Here is a 20,367-nt window from a genome sequence, read left to right on the forward strand (position 1 = left end):
AGGAGTCAGGCCTGTGTGACCTTGGGCACATGACTTTAACTTCTTGAGCCTCAGTTTCTTCATCTGTAAAATGGGGGAAATAAAAGTACTAATTTGGAGTAAGGATTACAGGAAAAATGGGTAAAAAAGCACTTGATTGGTATGGTGCTAGGCATGTGATAAATACAAGAATGTCAACTGTATTAAGATGGAAACTGGTCTTATTCATATCATTATGATTATGAGATGGTACATCCTCTCACATGGCTAGCTTTAGGACAGAAAGTCTGAGGCCACTGTTCATCCGCTCCCCGCCCCCCTTTTTTAAGTAGGTTCCACTCTGGTGGAGCCCAGCCTGGGGCTAGAACTCACAACCCTGAGATCAAGACTGAGTTGAGATCAAGAGGGATGCTTAGCTGACTGAGCCGTCTAGGCGCCCCTTTTTCATTCCTTTTTAACTGTCCTCTCAGGGTATCATTAATTGATTACTACACTTGACAAATATTTATTGACTGCCCCTCGTGTGCCAGATGCTGTGCTGGAAGCTTCCCAGAGGATGTGGGATATATTGAAAAATTGATCCTCTGGATGCTCAGGACAGTGGGTGCAGCTTGAGAGAGCCCCTGGATGCCGGAGTGCTGCTGCCCATCACTGACAAGATACCTTATTGGTTTACCTGAGTGGACCATTTCTGTGTGTGCTGTGACAAAGGCCAGGCAGCACGGAAGTCACGAAAACAAGAGGCCAAGTTTATCACCCTCACAGAACACGGCCTCTAGTGGGGATGAGACATGTCATAAACAAATAGACAGGTGGTCAGGTCGCTGCATACTGCAGAAGTGGCAGGAAGAACTAAGTAAAGATCAGAGAAAGAGAGTCAGGGTAGGACAAAGTGGGCTGCTTACTGAGGGTATCATTACGGTCAAGGCCACTTTTGGGGAATTTTTTGTGGAGACACTATAGATTGGCTCATAAATACTTGAAAACAATAAACTGTTCCTCAGAGAGAAAACCCAGTTCCTATTCGTTTTATAGCTAACCTGTTGGGTGACCTTGGATAAGCCACTCAGGGTCTCCCATTCCCATCTATTTATCAGAGATGGGTGGCTTGAACCAGGGATTCTTCACATTTTAGGAGGGGCACATGCCCCTCTGAGAGACTAAGTGTCTCTCAGACAAAAAAGCACAAACATAGAGAAATTTGTCTAACAATATCAACGGGCTCCCTTTAAACTCCCCAAATCCTATGCTCCATGATGAGCCTAGATGTCCTTTCTGGGATTGACTCTGGTACCTGTGTCTGAGTGACATGCCTGCAGGGTGGGCAACCTTAGGAAGCCCTCTAGATGTGGTTTGGGATATGATTTGGGTTAAAGTGCCAAGGAGGCCAATCAGACTTGACACCAGCCAGCATCAGGAGTGGACAGCCAGGCAAGTAGTATTTAAAAAAAGAGAGAGAAAAGCAGGCTGGACTAAGGGACACCATGGTACAAACGACCCATTCCAGCAGGCATTTAAAGCAACGGGAACTGGGCAGTAGAATGGGAGGGGATGCTGTGGGAAAAGTAAGGGGACCCTGCCCAGTTTGGAAAGGGCAGTTGCCTTTCAGTTCCAGCCAGTTGTACCATGGGGAGGGGGTCTCAGAGGCACCAATTATTTTTATTTTTCTAGAGAAGTCATATCTGAGTTTGGAGACCTCTTATTTTTCAAGTGATAGCCAACAGTTATTGAAAAGACTTGGACGAGTAGTTTTTGATTTCCTCCCTCCATGGTCCAGGCTGCTGGTAAGATGGAGAAACTGAGGCTTAAGAATAGATACCTAAATTCCTCTATTCTGTGTCCTCCCACATGAGCTCCGTTTTCATCTCCAATAGTAGTAACAGCATTTATCATTTATCGAGGTTGTGCACATCCACTATCTCATCCTCCAACTGCTACTGGCAGGGCAGGCATTCTCTCAAGGTCACACTAGTAAAGATGACAGAACAGAGACCTGAGCAGTAGGGACCCTATGGCTCAGTGCTCTTCTCACCACATCACAATAAGAGAAGTGGCCTGTGGAAGTGGTAATCACTATCAGAGAACCCCAAGCCTCGTGCCCACTCTGGGGACTAGCCCTGCCTGAATAGATACCTGTTCTCTAATCAGATTAGACCTGGCATCTCCAAGAGCTTTAGTAATCTGGGGCTGGCTGGAGCACTGCCTGGAAACCAACCAAGCAATAGCAGGGGAGGGTTGGGAGGAACACTGCTTCTAACATGGGGGCCCTCTACCCTTGTCCACCCTGACTGCTTTGGCTCCCTGATCTGTGCCCCCTCTCTTTACTCCAGGACTGGCACGAAGCATGTGACTTTGCTGAGATGTGCAGAGAGGGCTGGCCTAATCCCTTACCTGTGTAGGCATCTCTCCCCATGCAGCTGCTGTGGCCGCACCACCCACGAAGCCAGCAGAACATATTTGTGAATTACATGGGGCAACTTATATATCTTCCTCTTTCCCCTGTAAGAGTTTCATGCCTGGCCACTACAGCCCAATAATTCCATAGTCTGGGTAAGTATTTCCTCTTTTGATGGCAGAAGAAATCAGGAAGGCTAGCCAGGGGCCATGTTGGGAGGGTTCTTGTAAGGTCATGTGGGAAGGAGGATCCCTCCTGAGATCAGTCTGGAGAAGTGGCCTCAAAATTGAAGTATCATGCTGTGGTGAGGTAGTTAGACCAGAATTCACATCTTTTAATTAGTCTATGTAATCTTGGTTAAAGATTACCTACTTTGCCACCTTGTACAGAAGCACCAGTGGAAGAAACCTTTCTGGGGACATAGGGAAGCATCCCAGAGGATAGGATACTTGGGTTGCATTTGGAAGTTAGAAGAAGATGGGCCCACCACTTATCAGCTGTGTAGCCTTGGGCAAATGTCTTAACCTCTCTGAGCTTCAGTGTTCTCATCTACCAGACTGATTGTGTCACCTAACTTGACTATTTTCAAGACTGTAGATGATAATGCAGCATCTTTGCTCCAATGCAGTATCTTTTGTAATGATTTCATACAGTCACTTGACTCTTATTACCCTGTTGAAAGCTTACCAGAGAAGACTGCAGGTATTCCAACTACTGATCTCAGAGTATCATCTGGAGCTCCATTATCTTGCTTTCTGGATGGCAAATTTTTCTGACCATTCCTTCCCTCACCATTCCCCAGGAAGGGGAGCCAGTCATAGGTTTACCTGAGTCTCTTCCCCTACAGAAAGGAAAAAGGCCAGACCCAAGGGAGAAGGTGGAGAGGAAGGGAACACCGGAGGGTTCCAAACCTTGCAACAGTTAAATGTTAACGTAGGTGTAGGTGTCGGCATAGGAAGTGTCTTCTAATGACAGAAGGAAACGAGGGAGTTTGTCAATCATCTCCTGCTTAACAGATACAGATGTATTCATAATTATCCCTTGCCTCAGGCCTTGAGGCCCAGGTGGGCTCCAGAAGGCCTGTGTTCCTGCCAGACAAGAGTCCTTAAGGAACATCATGTAGACAATTGGAATGCCATTTATCGTGCAAAACACAATAAAACCCTGAGCTCTCTTCCTGTCTTAGAGACCCATAAATTATGAAAATTATACCTGCCCCAGGCCATGGACATATTGTTTTATTAAAGTTCCGATGAATAAACTTCAGGCTCTTAAAAATGTCCTCTCGGCTTTCATCTAGCACACACCTCCAGCATGGAGCTGTATGCCTGGGTTCGTTTGATCACCTCACAAACATACTTTGGAAAATGGGGCTTATTTCTATTCCAAGCTCTGGGTTCAGCAGGCCGGAGGGGCCAGCTGGGGAGCTGCAGGTGTGGCTTGGGGTTTCCTGGCCATACAACAGAGTTGCCAAGGGGGTATCTTGAGGTTTGCCCCCACGTCCCCCTGAGCAGGGATACCAACCCTCCGCCTTTCTTTCTGGCAGGAGCACCAGGCTGGTGGTGACCTCTTAGGAGTGTGTGATTATCAGCGTGGAGGAGAAATTCTGCTTGTTCCTCATTTAAAAACTCAATCACTGGGGAGCCTTTTTACTCTATCTTCCGCTTCTAACCCAAAGTGAGCTAGAAGTCTTCAATTCAGTTTTCCCCACCCACTCCCAACCATGTACTGGGCATGCGGGCACATCTCTGAACCTGTGTCTGCCACATAGAGTTCAATTCAGCAAATGCTAACCCTTATTATTACCTAAAGCCACTTCATTACTGGGAGCCCAGGGGACAAAGGGCCAGTCAGGGAGGCTAGCATGGAACCTTTTCTCTGGACATCGAATTTTAAAAAAAAACAGGTGCATGTTCCTTCAAACAGCATTTGGATTAGTGAGATCCTAAGCACCCAACACCCTGCATAGGTTTTTGTTGTCTTTATTCTCCAAACCCAAGAGACAAAGTAAAACCAAGGGCAGGTCCAACATCAGGAAAACCCAAGACTGAATCAAAACCTGATATACAGCAATCAGGACTGAGAGGATTAAAAAAGTACCTGCAGTGTGACACTTACCTTGTCAGCACAGGGAAACTTTGGAGCACACATTACTCTTCACCCATCATTTGGGAATGGGACAGGTTATGTGGTCTGGCTAAGGAGGCTGGAACCTATCTTTTAAGTTAGAGAGCAGACAGGACAACACTGAGGATGAACATCCTTTGTGTCTTCTCAGGCATTGACTGGGGGGATCCTGGGAATGGGTCTGGCTCTCTCAAAGAGGAGCCTGAGACTTTAACTAAGAATTGGAAGAGGCCAGAAATTAGATTCCAGAAAAAGCAAGAACTGGAGCCAGGGCTCCTCATTTTCCCCTCCATCCCCCTTTCTGCCATCACTGTTGCTTGTGTGCCCATGCTTAATGGCAGCAGACAAAAAAAAAAAAAAAAAAAAAAAAATCAGTAATCACTCAATTCCTTTTCTTTCAGAAAACAAGAGGCATGTGTTCACATGTTCAAACTAAAGTTCCCCCAGGTACATAAACTGAAAAGTGGCCAGGTCTTTACCAGTTATTTTTGAGGGGTCAGGGTAGGGGCAGAGGAAACTCATGGAAGGTCCATTAGAAGGGCAAAGGTAAGGCACTAAATGGATGGAAGACTTCACAAGTCAAAGGAACTGCTTTTGTACAATATCCACCAACCTGATAAAAATAAGGAACCCACCAAGGGCTTTCTGTTTGCCTTCTTTCAGCACACACACAGAAATCTGTGTGCCCTGAAATCTGCTTTGGGGGCACCAGGGCTTACCAAGAGGAGTTGCAGAATTTTTCTAACCTGAGCAGGCACCTTCTCTGCCTCCTATTTTCCCTGTTTGAGTTTTGTCATCTGTCTTGTTACAAAGACACTCCTGTGTAGGCGAGGAAGATTTAGCAGCCTCTGGCAGAAGTCATCTATACAAGAAAGTGAGGCTTTCCTCTAGTGGGTAGGAGGGCGTCCCAGAGGCAGACCAAGGGACCACTGTGGCAGGAGGCCCCCTTTCCCCTTGATGTGTGTTCTTTGACAAACTCATGCGGAGTCTTGCTGGGTGAGGATGTTGGGAATGTGAACACAAACACACGAGAAACAGCAGTCCTGTGTATATTTAACAATATATATTTATATATATTTTCTAGATCAGTACATTCAGTTTTTAACTTGTTTTTTTCTTCACAAACAGAAGAACTCTTACAATAGTAGACTTTCTAAAATAAATACTATTAAAATAGAGCTTCAAAATAAATATTCTATACAAAGGAAACCTTCTGTGGTAACTTTTGTTGTGGGATGAGAAGGGGCTACATGAAGAGGGACCAGGAAGTAGGAATGTGATGAGGTGGGAACCTCGGAACAGCTTTTCTGTTTGTAACACGAAACCAGACTGTGGGGTGGTAAGAAGGAAAGCAAGAGAAGACACCACACAGACTTACCCACAGCAAAAATGGCAGCGCAAGATTAGTCATCAACTGTCACAGTAAGCAGAAGGCATGGAAGTGCTTACCGAAGGCATGAACCAGAAGGCCGGTGAAGCTTGGGAGATGCCCTAGTGAACTGGTGCAGTGCAAAGTCGTGCTGCCCAGCCTCCATCAGCCATCTCCTGGGGCAGTGTGGGAGGCTACGAAGCTTCGAGACGATGGAATCTGGATGCTTGGTTCTGACCAGTACCTTCTGCGTTGTGCAACCTTGGGCCAGTCTTTATCTAACCGGGCCCCACTTGGTGTACACTTGGGGACCCACACAGACTTCACAATGCTGAAAGATCTAGACGTATCACTGTGAAGGTCTTCCACTTCTGTTGGCTATCAAGGGGCCCATGCGAGCAACGGGGATTGGTCTTCACCTCCTTCCAGCCAGGGACTATGAGAAGCCTTGGTTGCACTCCAACATCTATCTGGAAGGTCTTGGCTACCCTAGAGCCAGTTCTCAGGGTACTTCTTGGGAGTGTTGGGCCTTCACAGACCCACCCTCAGGGTGGGAGCAGCCATGGCCCACTAGGACAGGTGTCCTGGACCCAGGCTTGTGGACCTTACCCTCTGTTCCAGGCAGAACCACCACCCATCCCAGGTTGAATGAAGTGGGAACCAGCTGGCTCTTTTCAAAAAAGGTTAAAACGAGACATAATCCAGCCAAGCAAGCCGCTGCTGACAAAAACACAATCAGCCAGAAGCACCCAGAGAAATGTGTCAGGTTTCTGAGCGTTCAGTCCCTCAGTGGCCCTTGCCTGGCCCCCAGGGCCCACAGGCAAGCCAGTCTTGTTTTCTTGCCAAGAAGCCAAGAAGAACATGCTGAGGGCTTGCCCTGCAACAGAGCTGGGAGAACCAAAGCTGCTTCACTGCTTCCCTTACCACTGAACACAGGGGGCACCAGGAGCTCGGCACACATCCATCTAGCAGGTAAATGCAAACCAAAAAGAACAAGCCAGAACAGGGGAAAGAAAAAAAGAAAAAAGAAAACCCAAACCGGAAAAATCTGTGTTTACAACTATGTACACAAAAGTCAGGGTTCATCAGGGGTCGGGAGGCTGTTTGCCAGGAAACAGGGTCTGTGTAGATAGAGGGTCGGTGGGGTCGGTGTGTAGTTTGTGTGTGTGTGTATACACAGCTTATGTAAATCAATTCTCCACAGAATGGGTGTGTAGAACACCAAGATCACCAAAGTGCAACTTGCCACTGGGTCAAGTTTCCCATGGAGACATTTGAGAAGGGCCGTGGGAAAACTTTTGAGGCCTTGCCAAGAGTGGACGCGTGCCCTTCTGTTTTGGGGGTGACCTCTGCACACCTGTTCTGAGGAAAACGTCTCCAGTCCCTTCAGTACGCATCTGATACATTCAATTAGCAAAAGTGGTTGGCCAAATGTTTTCCCTACCATTCCCTATTTGTGCAAGAACATCTATACATCCATCATGACTGTGACAAGGGTAGCTACATGAATCAGCCTTAGGAAACGCAGATGCAATATTTCATACTTTTTACAAGCTAGCAAATGTTACATAAATAAAGCCTAAAATAATAAGACCCTCCCCTCCTTTCCTCCAATCAATAAATACCTACGGTTACGATTAACTTATTCTAAATCATAAGATGTTACTAAGAGTCTTCAAGAAGGAAAAAAAAGTCCTTGAGAAGCATTGGGTGCATGCCGATCACAGCTACCTGCCTCCTTGCCTCCTGGAGGCGGTTCTGTTCCTACAGAACAAACTGGAAATGCTACACATGGTCTGCCTTCCGCAATTCCAGGTTCACCTGGGGTAGCTTTATAGACCCAGGCCACTTCCTCTCACAGGGGTGGGACGACACACAAAATATCACAGGAAGCAAAAACCCCTGCGCAATGGCTGGGGAGGAAGGACCAGACACAATACAGCTTTTGCATGCAACAAGTACCTACCCACTGGACGTGCTGCACTTTGAGTCCTTTAGCACCTTGAGAGAGAGTTGCTACGTCTTTGGGGGCTGTTGGGAGGGTTGGTGTGGCCACGCACAGAAGCAGGGCTCAATCCCAAAAAGCCCCTGGAGAATCTCCCACCTCCCTTGCTCTTCTTCCTCCCCTGCCAGGGCTTCCTAACACTAAAATAGACTCTTTTTTCATCATCTGTCTATTTACATTAAAGATACAGACACATCACTGTACACAAAAGGCTATGACAGCAAGCAGCAGAATCAGAAGAGAAGGAACCCACACCCAGCTTGGCTCTACCGTCGCTCTGCCAGTGGGAGGTGTTGCCTCTCTTCTTTGCTGTTAAAATCCTCTTCTTGGTGGGAAGGGGGACTGTGTTCCTTGAGGTTGCTTGCCCCCCAGATTTTGAAATCAGCCCTTCCTGGGGGTGGCCCAAAAGGAAGCAAATGTTTCGTTATTGTTTCTTTTAAAACACCGTTATAGCATCTGGTTTAATTGTTCTATAAAAACATAATGACTGGATCCAGAGACCACAGCCTCAGACTCATTGGCAAAATGATATTTGGTCTCGCATGTGCCGTCCCAGTCTTCTCTACCCACAAAATTTCTGGAAAGGATCTGGGTAAAGAGAACTTGGGACACATAGTGGCAGGTGAGTCTGTGACTCGGTAAGAACCGAAGGACGGTGTTATGAGCTGAACACCCCCAAGAGTTAGTGATGAAGTTGGAAGGGAGAAATGCACTGTGTAGTGGCTCCTAAATCCATTTGCGGCTTCAGGGAGGCGGAGTGGGGAAGGAGGCCTGGACACGCTGGCCAGCCTCTGCTCTTGGCAGGGGGGTGGGGGAGCGTCCCAAGTATATACAACAGGGATTGCCATGGTCTTCGCCTTCCCCAAGCTATTGGGGCAACCTGGGGGGCTGGGGGAGGAGGAAAAGTATACACGTCAGGGTTTCAAGGGTCTTCTTCAAAGGTCCCTTGGTCACTCAGTTAGTGATTCTTCCCAGGCAGCCAAAGAGAATGGAAGATAGGGAGAGAGGGGGAAGGAGGGACTGGGAAGGCATTCAAGCAGCTGCAACTTCCGGATATGTGTCCACATCTGTGTTCCGTCTTCTGAAAAAGAAAAATCCCCTCCCTCCCCCCTGCTAACCACTCCACGCTCCTGCCACTGTCTGTCTGCCATAAAGTTCCAGGACCCTGGAAAAACAAAAAAACAAAACCCAAAGTGCTTCTTCATCCTCTAGGGAAAGAGTGGGTGGGCAGTGGTGGTCTCCGTATCTTCAGAAGCTGAGGGTGGGAGTGGGCAGACCAGCAAGCAGCCCCAGGACACTGAAACCTCTGGCCTCGCCTGGCCCTGGCCCTGGTCTTCTCAGGTGTCAGAGGGAACCAGGTTTTCAGGGGGAGCGCGGGGGCTTCAGCCCACAGCGTCAGAAGGGCTTGTCAGGTCTGCCGGCCGTGGCATCCCCAGCAGCTGCCTTGCAGATGACGCTGTTCGTGTGCTTGCAGCGGCAGCCGGGGCGGCGCAGGCGGTCGTAGCCACGCTGGGCCAGCTTCACGCAGCCGGTGGCAGGCAGGTAGCAGAGCAGGCACGGCAGCACCAGGGAGAGGGCGCCCATGAAGGACCAGCGGGCGCAGCAGTTTGAGCGGGAGCAGGAGCAGGGGTGGTCCGCGCAGGAACCCTCATCGTCCTCGTTGGTACAGTGGTAGAAGACGCCTTGCACCAGGCACATGCAGGTGCCGTAGTTGACCAGGGTCTGGGCTGAGCACAGGCATTCCTGGTTGCAGACCCAGCAGGAGGGCAGTGTCCGGGGGGATGCACACTCCTTGCACTTACACTTCCCACAGGCCTCACACAGCAAGAAGTGCTTGTCCAGCTCAGGTGGCGCCGTCGGGCCCTTGAGGTCCAGTGGCTTGCAGTGGACCACCTTGGGCTGGATGCGCACAGCCCTTGGGGAGGCCTGATCAGCCACGGGTGGTGGTGCCATGTGGTCCAAGAGCCGCTGGTCGGAGGATGTGCTGCTGCTGCTGCTCACAGAGCTGGGGCGCCCGCTGAAGGAGATCCAGTGGTGGGTGATGTCCTGGTCGCAGCGGGCAGGTGTCGGGGCCAACTCTAAGGCTCCACCCCGGGTCCTCTTAGGGCCAATGGGGGGCACCAGGCCGGGGTTGTCTATGTAGTCATTCTCCACGTGGCTGGTCTTCATCTGGTCGATGGGGAGGATGGTGAGTGGGTGTTGGAGGCGGCCGTGGGGCATACGGCTGTCAAGTAGGGGCTGGACCATGACTGAGCTGGGAGTCAAGGGGACGCTCTGTGGGATCGGGGGCTCCATGGGGCTGGAGGTCCTGGACTGTGCAGAGGAACAGGCTTCTAGGGGCCCTGGGGGGGGGGGGGGGAGGAGGTAGGGAAAAGGAAGAAAGAGTGGATTCCAGCCATCAGTACTTGGCCTGTTAACACCCCCACCCCCCATCAGGTCCTGGGGGGGTCCAAATGAAATGAGAACTGGATTCTCTCAGTGAACTCTCCAGCATCAAGGCTTAGATGATTAATAATAACAATTAATAGAGTGGTAGAAATAAGACTTATTTAGCACTTAATGAGCCACGCACTCTGCTAAGCACCATATATATTACGTCATTGACTCTTCACTCTAAAATGTAACGACTATTATTATCCCTCCTCTAGTTACAGAAAAGGAATGTTCAAAGTAACTTGTCCAAAGGCACACAAAAGTCAACCGAAATCAGCAGGAGTTCAAGCCTAGCCTGTTAAAACCCATCCTTCTGAGGGCTGTGAAATATACTCTATTTTTAAGATAGATAGCTCAGTGGTTATAAACACAGGCTCTGGAATCAGATCCAGTTTGAATTCTCACTGCTGCCTGGCAGTGTGCCTTAGTTTTGTCATCCTTACAATGGGTTCTTGTGAGGATTAAATGAGAAAATGCTACCCATTACCTAGCATCATGCCTGCCAGTAATCTGTCATTGTTCTAGAGTGCATCAGCTTTTTTTTTTCCTGAACACCGAAAGGACTGTGCCAGGCATTGTGCTGAGGATGAAGTGACGGTGACAGATCGCCCCTATAAGCTCCCACAGAGTATTTCAGCTTGACAAACAAAAGCCTTTATTTCAGATAGTCACAAGAGAAGGAAGGGCTGTATGTGATGCCTGCACATCCAGGATATTAACTTATTACTACCACTTCTAAGGGCAGCAACCTCCAGTGGCTAATAACCCCTGGCTAGGTGCACTTCTGACAACTTGGATGGGAAATCCTCTCGAGGGGCACTCACATCACCCATTTCCAAGTGCTGAGCTGAACCTTCAGCCTAAATGCTATTTACTAGAATAGCTAAGCCAACTCTGGATCAGTTTCTAATTTCACCGAGAGAGTGCAATTTTAAGTTGGAATCCCGCCAGAGATTCAACTGCAATGCCTGACACGGAACCCCAGGAAGTCACTTAAATCAAAGAGCGGAAACGACTTGGTTCAAATTTAGAAAGTGCACATTGTTTTCTATTAGAAGTGCCATTTCCTCGCCTGCTGACCTTTACATTCGGAATTCGGCTGGAGATCAATTTAAAGAAATAGCAGCAGAAGGCCAAGACCTCTGCCCAAGGGGACACAATTTGGAACCCAAGAGAAAAATTAGACTCTGGGAAGAGTCCACTAGGGGGTGGGGGGTGAGACAGAACAAGGTGTGAACAGAAGGGAAAGATAATGGTCTTAAAATAGGGGAAGGACACCTTGCCCCAGGTGAGTCATCCATACTTATCAATGTCTACACTGAGGAATGAAGAGGCAGGTGAAAAAGGCATTTAGGGCAACTCCATTTTATACTCCCTTACTTGGAAACAGTATTTGATCAGAAATGGTAGAATTGTTGGGGAAGGGCTTCTTTTTTTTTTTTTTTTTTTTTTTTTTTTTTTTTTAATTTTATTTATTTATTTATTTATGATAGTCACAGAGAGAGAGAGAGAGAGGCAGAGACACAGGCAGAGGAAGAAGCAGGCTCCATGCACCGGGAGCCTGACGTGGGATTCGATCCTGGGTCTCCAGGATCGCGCCCTGGGCCAAAGGCAGGCGCCAAACCGCTGCGCCACCCAGGGATCCCATGGGGAAGGGCTTCTAATGCGAGAAAGCATCAAGTCTTTTCCATAAGGCTCATTGCTCGGTCAACTGTTATTTCCCATATGCATAGGGCAAGTGCTATTGGCTTTGCTCCCATGGCTCTACCTACTTAAAAGATGCTGGGACTTCTGTGCAGTTTTTTCCATGTTGGAGAAAGTCTGTTTAATGGCAACACCTGTCTCCTGTCTCCACATTCCCTCCAGGTGAAAGGAGAGCATCTTTTTCAAATGGGAGACTTCCCTGTGCAGGGTTAGCTTTAAGTGTCTGGTATTTCTACCACCAAGAATGGTCATTTCCCAAGGCATTCTCCTGTGGGGACCTTGTGGTCAGGGTCCAGGGCTGGATGGGGGGGATATGAAATATTCATCTATGGAGAGGAGTTGTTTCAAGAATCCAGGCAACCATGCACTGGGCATAACTTCAAGGAATGCTACCTTAGCCCATTTATTCTTTGCAGGGACTCCAAAGCTTTGCTTCTAGAAATGGGTTTAGGGTCAACAGACAAGGGTTGGGGGCCCCAGTTCCCTGCCATGGGGACTTTGCCTAGAGGAAAAGGTGTGACTGGGCAGAAGAATGGAAAATGCTGATGGAAGCATAGAAGACTCTCTGGCACCTCAGCCAGAATCCCCACCCTGGACAAAGACAACATGATTCCCTTTTCCAGAAGCTTGGGTCATGAATGCTCAGGGTCCTGTCAACAGAACTGTCAGTGGCAGTATTGCCCCATGTAGTTGGGCTTTGTCTCTTCAGACTAGGATTGGGACCTACCATGCTGTTGGAAAGAGTAAGGGGAAAGAAGAGAATTATTTGCTCCTCTTTCCCCAGTTGTATTCCTGGAATTCTTAAAAAACAGCCACATATTTTTTGTAGATAAAAGGATGGGCAGCCCGGTGACTCAGCGGTTTAGCGCCGCCTCCAGCCCAGGGCGTGATCCTGGAGTCCCGGGCTTGAGTAAGGTCAGGTGCCCTGCATGGAGCTTGCTTCTCCCTTTGCCTTTGTCTCTGCCATTCTCTCTCTCTGTGTCTCTCATGAATAAATAAATAAAACCTTAAAAAAAAAAAAAGAAAAAGGGCATGGGCAATGCTCAAGGATTTTAATATGCCCTAGAATCAGAAGGCACATTAATGGAAAAGTCCCACCAGGATGCCAGGGTGGGTGCAGCAGCTGCAGGCAATGGGATGTTTGCCTTAGCAGGTTCCCATCACCCTCCAGAAGTAGCTGTCAACATCTGGGCTTACAGTTGGGGCCAGACATGGAGGTGGGAACTTGGTCCACGATGACTTAGCTCTCTTGGGACATGCACCCAAGATGGCTCTAGCAGGCATATTCCAAAATGCATCTTCCCTATCATAACCCCGATGTCTGATTCCTTCTGGCCACCAGCTCAGCAAAAACCCATGGCTGCCTCAGAGTGGCAGTGCTCAAAACCCTCCTCAAGCCTCATTGCCTTACTTCCCCATTAGCAGGGATTTCTAGAGGAGGGTTGAATTCATTTGGCTAACAAAGAAAAACTACTTCCCGAGGAGCCTATTTGATAACCCCTCACATAGCTAAATGAAGTCTCAAAACAACAACAAAAAAAACCCCAACCCTCAGTTGGTTTTAGAAGATCAATCTCTACTCACTGGGACACACCCAGCTTCCAGTCTTAAGCAGTGCTGATGAACTTAAGTGCAGTTTAATATGTACTCTCTGCTTCCCCTGCAAGGAAGGAAGAGATTTATAATATAAATAGGAGAGAGGAGGCTTTGCCTCATTTAGGCTTTCTGGAAGACTGATAGCCAATTTGGAAGACTGTGGCCAGAGAAACAAAGCCAGCACTCCACTTAGAGAAGCACCTCTATCAAGTTTTAGGTGGCATTATTATGGATTAGCATGAGGAAAGGAAACTTTTACCTCCACTCCCAACTTCTCATAATAAATAGTAATAGTTGTGGAAGCAGCGAATATTTATGAAACAGATCTTCGAATCAGGCGGTCTGTGTTAAGCCCTCAGTGATTTTCTCATTTAATCCTCACCCATCTCACCTTGGAGAATAACACCATTATTATGCAAGGAAGAAAAGAAGAACAAAGGGTCATCCCTGCACGTAAGTGATCAGGACAAGATTCTAACCCAGACAGCAAAGGCTCCAGAGCCTGCAGCCTCAACCCCCCAGCCCTTACAGTACCCCGTGGGTATTCATGTGAAAGCAGGAAAAGCACCAATCACATTCACAGCCATGAACTCTACTAGTCTCCCCAGTCTGCCACCAGCCCTCAGGGAGCCTCTTCAGGCCATTCGCGGGGCTCTTAACCAAACCAGCAGGGGTTACAGCAGACTGGCTTGGAGGCTGGGGGTTTGAAATCGGTCATCACAGATCGGCCCAGAGCTCAAGTTACCTTTGCTTCCATTTCAGTTTTCTTTGCCATCCCTTCTGTCACCTCATACATTGCTATGTTACTACGTGTGTTCATTTTCAGTTTTTTTTTTTTAAGTCTCACTTGTAGGATCTCACCGCAAAGCAGTCTCTAAAAGGAAGCGCTGGAACGGGAGGGAGTTCCCTCCCTCTCCTACAAAGCTGAACGTAAGGGTCCCCAGGGCACATTCTCAGATGGGGCTTTCTGTCCGAGGTCTGTGGGGAAGGGAGGGAGGGGCCTGAGTACGGGGAAGCCAGAGGACAGCCCCGGAATACTGAATCAGCAGGATATTAAAAAGCCCAGAGCACATAGTCCTGTCTTGGCCGCTTGGCGGGTCTGTGGTGTTCGTACCTGTGGGAGGGGCTTAGCATCTGGATGCAGACAGGCTGGCTGAAAGAAATAAAGGGACGTGTGAAAGGCTCATGCCACCCACCCACCACTTCCCCTTAACTTCCCCTGGGAAGAGGAGTTAGGAAATACGTGGAAAACCTGACAATTGTGCTTTCAAAACTATAGGACAGCACATGACAGACCGGCAAAAGGCTCTGAATGAATGGGTCATTTCTGCACTGCTCCATTCAGTGTCGGCAGGCAGGTCCTTCCAGCTAAGGTTGCTTAACCCTTTATCAGTTCAGAAGAAAAGGCCTCTAGGCTGTCAGGGACCCCACCCACCACTACCACTTGATTCTTTGTGACACCATCCCGGGTTAGTTAATTAAACTCCAACCAAATCATGACGTATTGCTTAAAAGGTGTGTGTGGGGAGGTAGGGTGGTGGTGAGGAAAACCAGGGACCTGCCTTCCTTACACCCCACTGAGGAAGACCAACTCTGCATCTCTTCAGAGAACAGCCCCTGTGGAAAACAAAGCACTGAGGCAGCTGGATTTGTCTGAGAATCCTTGTGGCTCCCCCAGCCCTAAGGAGCTCACCTCTGGCCATAATCCGTTAGAGATCACCAAAGAAAACAGCTGCTTTTCGTCCCTTTGTCCCGTCACAATCTAGCAGTTCCCAACTCACTACTATTCTCATCCACAACTAGTCAGCTGAGCAGCAAAGCCCCAGCGCAAGCAGGGAGGAGTCTGAAAGGTCTTGCTGCACTTGGCCCTGGGCTGTTCTAACTGGCTTTAAAAGTTGGTTTCAAGATCCCCTTAAAGAGATACTAGAGGTCAAGAGGGAGGAAAGAACAGGGCTAGATGAAGCCTGTTAGTCACCAGCACCGTTTGTCCACAGTAAAGTTTGGAGGGGACCAGAAACCTAGACCCCCCAGGGTAGGGCCCCCTCTCACACCAAGATCATTTATCTCGCTACCCTCCACCATAGATTCCTAATAATAGATTTTAGCTTACTTCTGGGATGGGGCAGATGACCACTCCCTCCTTCTTCTCCTAACCAGAAAAAGAAAGACTACTGGACAAGGGAAAGCAGCACTCTTTTGCAAATGGCCACCTGCCCCAGAACAGCCTCTTCCCTTCTCCACTAGATCCAGGACATCTGTGCTCCCTCCCCAGTGCCCTTGCTTCCTCCACGGTCTGTCCTTGGAAAGAACAATCATGATCACAGCTGAATGGTGGAGCCTCTTAAACCCAGCCACATATCCGGGATATATCCCCAGCCTTGTCAGCTGTGCGGATCTGCAGGGTAGCCCCAGACCCCTGAGAGCCAAGAATACCCCGCCTCTTACATCATGTAACACCCCACACCTCCTGTGTAGGAAGTGGCTCCCTTACTACTAGGTCCTTGGATGAGGTGCCCAGCACAACACAGCCCTCTTGGGAAGCCTCTACCCACCCCACCCCTCCCCAACTCTGCAGTGGAAGAGACTAAGGTCCAAGCTTAGCAGGTTTCCTAGCTCCTCATCTGCTCTGACCTGGCCTCTAGTATGGTCTGAAAGGAGTAATACAGTTTTCTGTATGTTGCTCTTCTCATCACCGCCTCCTTTCTCCAGCTCTTTTTAAAGACCGAAAATATATCCCAGTGGGTCACTGCTTTCCCTTCTATCAGGGGGAATCAAGGTTTGCCATGAGATGGAACCTTTCCACTCTTGCTCTTCCCCCCCTTCCTTAAAAAGGCTTTCATAGTTACAATCCCAAATCCAATTTTTTCAACTGTATCCCTACGTCCAGGTTTGTGCAAGACTCCTCCTCTAAGTTCTCCTCACAAAGGAACTTCCAACGCTGTAGGATCAACATGACAGGCACTCTGGATTCAGAACCAGATTAAATGCCTTGGCTCTCTAAGAACAGTTAACTTTTTTGACTAAAGAAAGTGGGCTCCTTTCCAAACCTCCTTGGTACACGCATCTGGGTCCTACCCAAGAGGATGGCCTAAGGAAAGAAAAATGCTCTGGGGGCCCCAAGCTTGGGGTTAGATGTCACACCAAGGGGTTTAGCATCAGGAACTGGATGAGAAGTCTCCATGTGTTATCCCAAACTATTAAACTGTAGGGTGCAGTATGCCTCAAGGGCCACTTCTGAAGGTGTTAATAGGTGCTTTTTTCCCCCCTTTCTTTTTAAATCACTTACTTTCAAATTTTGCTTTGGAAAGCTGCCTTCATTGGTTATTCAAGTCAGCCAAACCTCTAGGCAGAGGCTACTGTCAGGCTTACCAGAGTGGGAATGGGATATGGAGATGGAGAAGTGGGTCCAAGAATATGCTGCACAGAGTGTGGAATTCCAAAGAGCCTCACCTCTCCACCTATTCTGGAAGGATTAAAACAAAAATGGCACCTGTAAGCTCCCAATGATCACCAGTTCCTAGTTTCTGTCCTGATTTAGCCAGGAATCATTCTAGTCTCTGTGTTCGGTCTCCTCCCACCAAGCCTAACCAAAGCTTTAAGGAAATGTTGTCATTTCAAAATGATGGTAATCTGGAAAAGGTCGTGGGAATGAGGAGGATTATCATTCCACAAAAAGAGGAATGACTTCTGAGTTCAGAATCTAAAAAAGGAGTAAGAGAGGTCTTAGGAGTCTTCCTCACCCTAACCAGGCAACATTTGTCCATCAAGATTTCAGAAATATGCCATCAAAATGCCTCTTACCAGGTACTGGCCAAATGCAGCATCTTGGTTGATCACTGTGTGCATGGCTCACATTAATGGATTTGTCTGAAGCCTGCTGGCAAATGAGGTTGCTCCCAAGGGCTGGCAAAGAGGACTATAGATTTCACTGTAGACAAGTCTACATCTTTTCCACCCTTCTGCTGAAACAGAGCTGAAGGGGTCAACTGCAGCATTCCCTTTCCTAGTCTACCCTACACTCACAGACTAAAGGAAAAAAACTGAAGATTTCAGATGTTTATGCTCCATTCGTGTGAGATCCAGAAAAATCTAAACATTGTGAAATCAGCAGTGCAATATTGGGTAGGGCCTCAGGCCAGAGTGAGCCTTACTAAGATTGATAAGGCCATATTTCTTTCAAATGCTCTAGGCCTTCACCTTCCAGCTTTTGTAGCCCCGAGAGGCTCATCAGAAAGATTGGAGAGCCTTGGTCAGCTAACCAGACAGGCATGCACTTGCTCCCGCCCCTCCCCAAACTGGAGAATCACGCCACTAATTTGGAGGCAGGAAAGTGGGGGTTCCCACTGATCTGGGCACCCCACTGAACCCACACCTTTCCTCTCAACACTAACCATGCCTGGGGGTTCCTGGAGCCTCAATGGGCCAGAACGCAGCCTCCTGCCCTCACCGAGCCTTGGCAATATGGATGCCCATCCAGCAGCTGGTGAATGAGGCAGCCAGCAGCTCTCCCCTCTAATCACCACCATCCAGCCCCTGCAGCCCAGTTTGCTTCTCCGTCCATCACTCAGCCGTCAAGCCGAGCAACCATTTTCGCCTCTCTTGCCTTCTCTGCCCACAACCCCCAGCCCCAATCAAAGAGAATTGAGAAATTGTCTTCTTGCACAAGAGCTGCTACTGTCTAAATGCTTTTTGATCGTCTTCATGGAGGGGGAACTGGGCACAGCCCTGGCCCCAGTGATGAAGCCAAGCTCCAGCTGCCCTGGCTGCCCAAACCCGCCTTTGCCCCCCTTCTTTATCCCTGTGGCCTTGGACATTCAGAATTTTCAGAACGTACCGTCTCTATCCTTCTCTCTGCTCGGTGATGTCAAGCCTGGTACCACCAAGAAGGAGGGAAAGCGGGAACCTTATCTCTCCTACGCATGTAACCTCTTTCTCCAGCTCCCACAGGCCCGGTGTTATGTAAACGCACCTTCAGCCCCCACCACAGCCCCAGCGCGGCCAGGCCCCGGGGCCTGGCACAGCTCGGTGCCCGGAGAAGGGAGGCACGAGGAGGCCGAGGAGCGTCTGGCCCTGCAGAGGCCGGGGAAGGGGAAGGCAACTGCAAGGTAGTTGCACAGCATAAAATGCAGCAGCAGAGCAAAGGTCAGACGGCGAGGAACCGCCTCGCCAGAGAAGGAGCAGAAATGCCCAGTCCCGGGCCATCCCCGTGTGACCATCGAGGGGGAGGCAGAAGGGTAGAAAACCCAGTCCTTCACGGCTCCGAAGGGAAAAGAAAAACCTACGTCGAGCATAGGCCGCTGCAGTGGGCTGGGGAGATCTGGGCAGAGCTGGCACCGTGGGCACGAAGCCCGGGGTGGGCAAGCCGCCCAAGGCAAGAGCGCCCGCCGGACCCAAGAGGTGGCTCCTGACCGAGCCTAAAGCCTCCCATTCCAGCGCTCGAGGCAGGAGGGAAGAAACCAGGCCAGAAGCAAACTCCCGGGACACGCACGGGGCTTTCGGAGTCTCGGAGTGGGGAAGCCGGGCTTGGCAATGCCCCGGGGTCGGGAAGTCCGATGCCAGGCTGTGAACACCCCCGGCGCCGAGCCGGCCCAGCCGAGGGCGTTGGGGAGCTGCGGCGCACCGCAGCGGCTCGAGGAGGCGCAGGGAGAGGGAAGGAACACTGAGGCGCGCCTAGAAATAGCGCACCATTTGCCCCAGCCGGCGGGGGAGTCGTGTCGCGACTCAGAGGGGGTACTTTCGGATCCCGAAACCGGCCAGGGACTTACTTTGAGGAGCCGCAGAACCACAAGCATTGCTCCACGCCTGTGTAAATCCCCGAAGCCGGGAGGGTCAGACGCCGCTGTTCACGCAGACGTCGGCGGGAGGAACCGATAGGACTCCTTGCGCTCCGCGCGCCAGCTCCGCGCTGTCAGCTCCTCTCGCTGCCTCCGCGGCGGTGTTGCAACCACTGCCTGGGAAAATGGCTTTTTTATGAATGGGAGGGAAGGGAGCTCCAGTGCGCACGCGCTGCATTCGCGATTCTATGAATGGGTGGGCACAAGAGACCCCGCACGCGCATGCGCCGCGCTCCTTTTTTTATGAATGGGGGGCCGGAAAAGAACTTAACCCCTGATTGCTGGGGCTGATTCTAGCTCCTCCAGAGGCCGTCGTTCTTTTACAAAAAGGGGTGGAGGTTGTTGTTGCCTTTTTTTCTTTTTAATGAATGGAGGGCGGTGGCGACTGCTGCAGCTGGCTCAGCTGCGCGGGCTGTGCCCCCTCCCAGCCTGCGAGAGGAGGTAAAGGCCACCTTCACGCCACTGCGGGCCTCGGCAGGAACCGTCAGTGTCGTTGGGGGGCGGGAGGGGGGCACTGCGGCCTCTGGATCCCGGACCGAGTGCTGGGTGGGGAGAACTCATCAAGATCTAGGGATCTCCTCCCGCCGCAGGGGGGGGAGGCGGGGCGGGAGACGGGAAGACTCCTGCTGGGGGGCCTTATCTTTCTCTAGCCTAGGGGCCTCGGGGGGAGGGGTCTTGAAGCTGCGCTTACGAAAAATTCAGGAAATGTCAAATATCCATAGCAAGGAGGGGCATTGTGGGGGTTGCTTGAGTGAATCTGGTTCCATTCCTAAGACTGAGTCTTCCTTGAGTGAGTACAGGCCACCCCACCCCCACTCCACCATTTCTTGGGTGTGGACAGCGACAGGGCCGAGGCCTCTTCATCTCCAGTAGCCCCCCCACCCTGCCCCCCGGCGGACGCTGGCTATTCAGCTTGAGGCCCGGC

General features: G+C 49.9%; 1 protein-coding gene across 1 annotated transcript; it reads right to left on the minus strand.

Annotated features, from left to right (window-relative positions):
- Positions 1 to 5,549: 5,549 nt before the first annotated feature.
- SPRY4 (sprouty RTK signaling antagonist 4) lies at positions 5,550 to 19,569 on the minus strand. The gene is made up of 2 exons (XM_041766915.1): positions 19,374 to 19,569; positions 5,550 to 10,217 (listed from the first exon to the last, which is right to left on the minus strand). Exon 2 carries the CDS (start codon positions 10,168 to 10,170, stop codon positions 9,271 to 9,273), a length of 900 nt encoding a protein of 299 aa, XP_041622849.1. The 5' UTR covers positions 10,171 to 10,217; positions 19,374 to 19,569; the 3' UTR covers positions 5,550 to 9,270.
- Positions 19,570 to 20,367: the final 798 nt, after the last annotated feature.

The sequence above is a fragment of the Vulpes lagopus genome, chromosome 8 (genome assembly GCF_018345385.1).
Source record: "Vulpes lagopus strain Blue_001 chromosome 8, ASM1834538v1, whole genome shotgun sequence".
NCBI lineage: Eukaryota > Metazoa > Chordata > Mammalia > Carnivora > Canidae > Vulpes > Vulpes lagopus.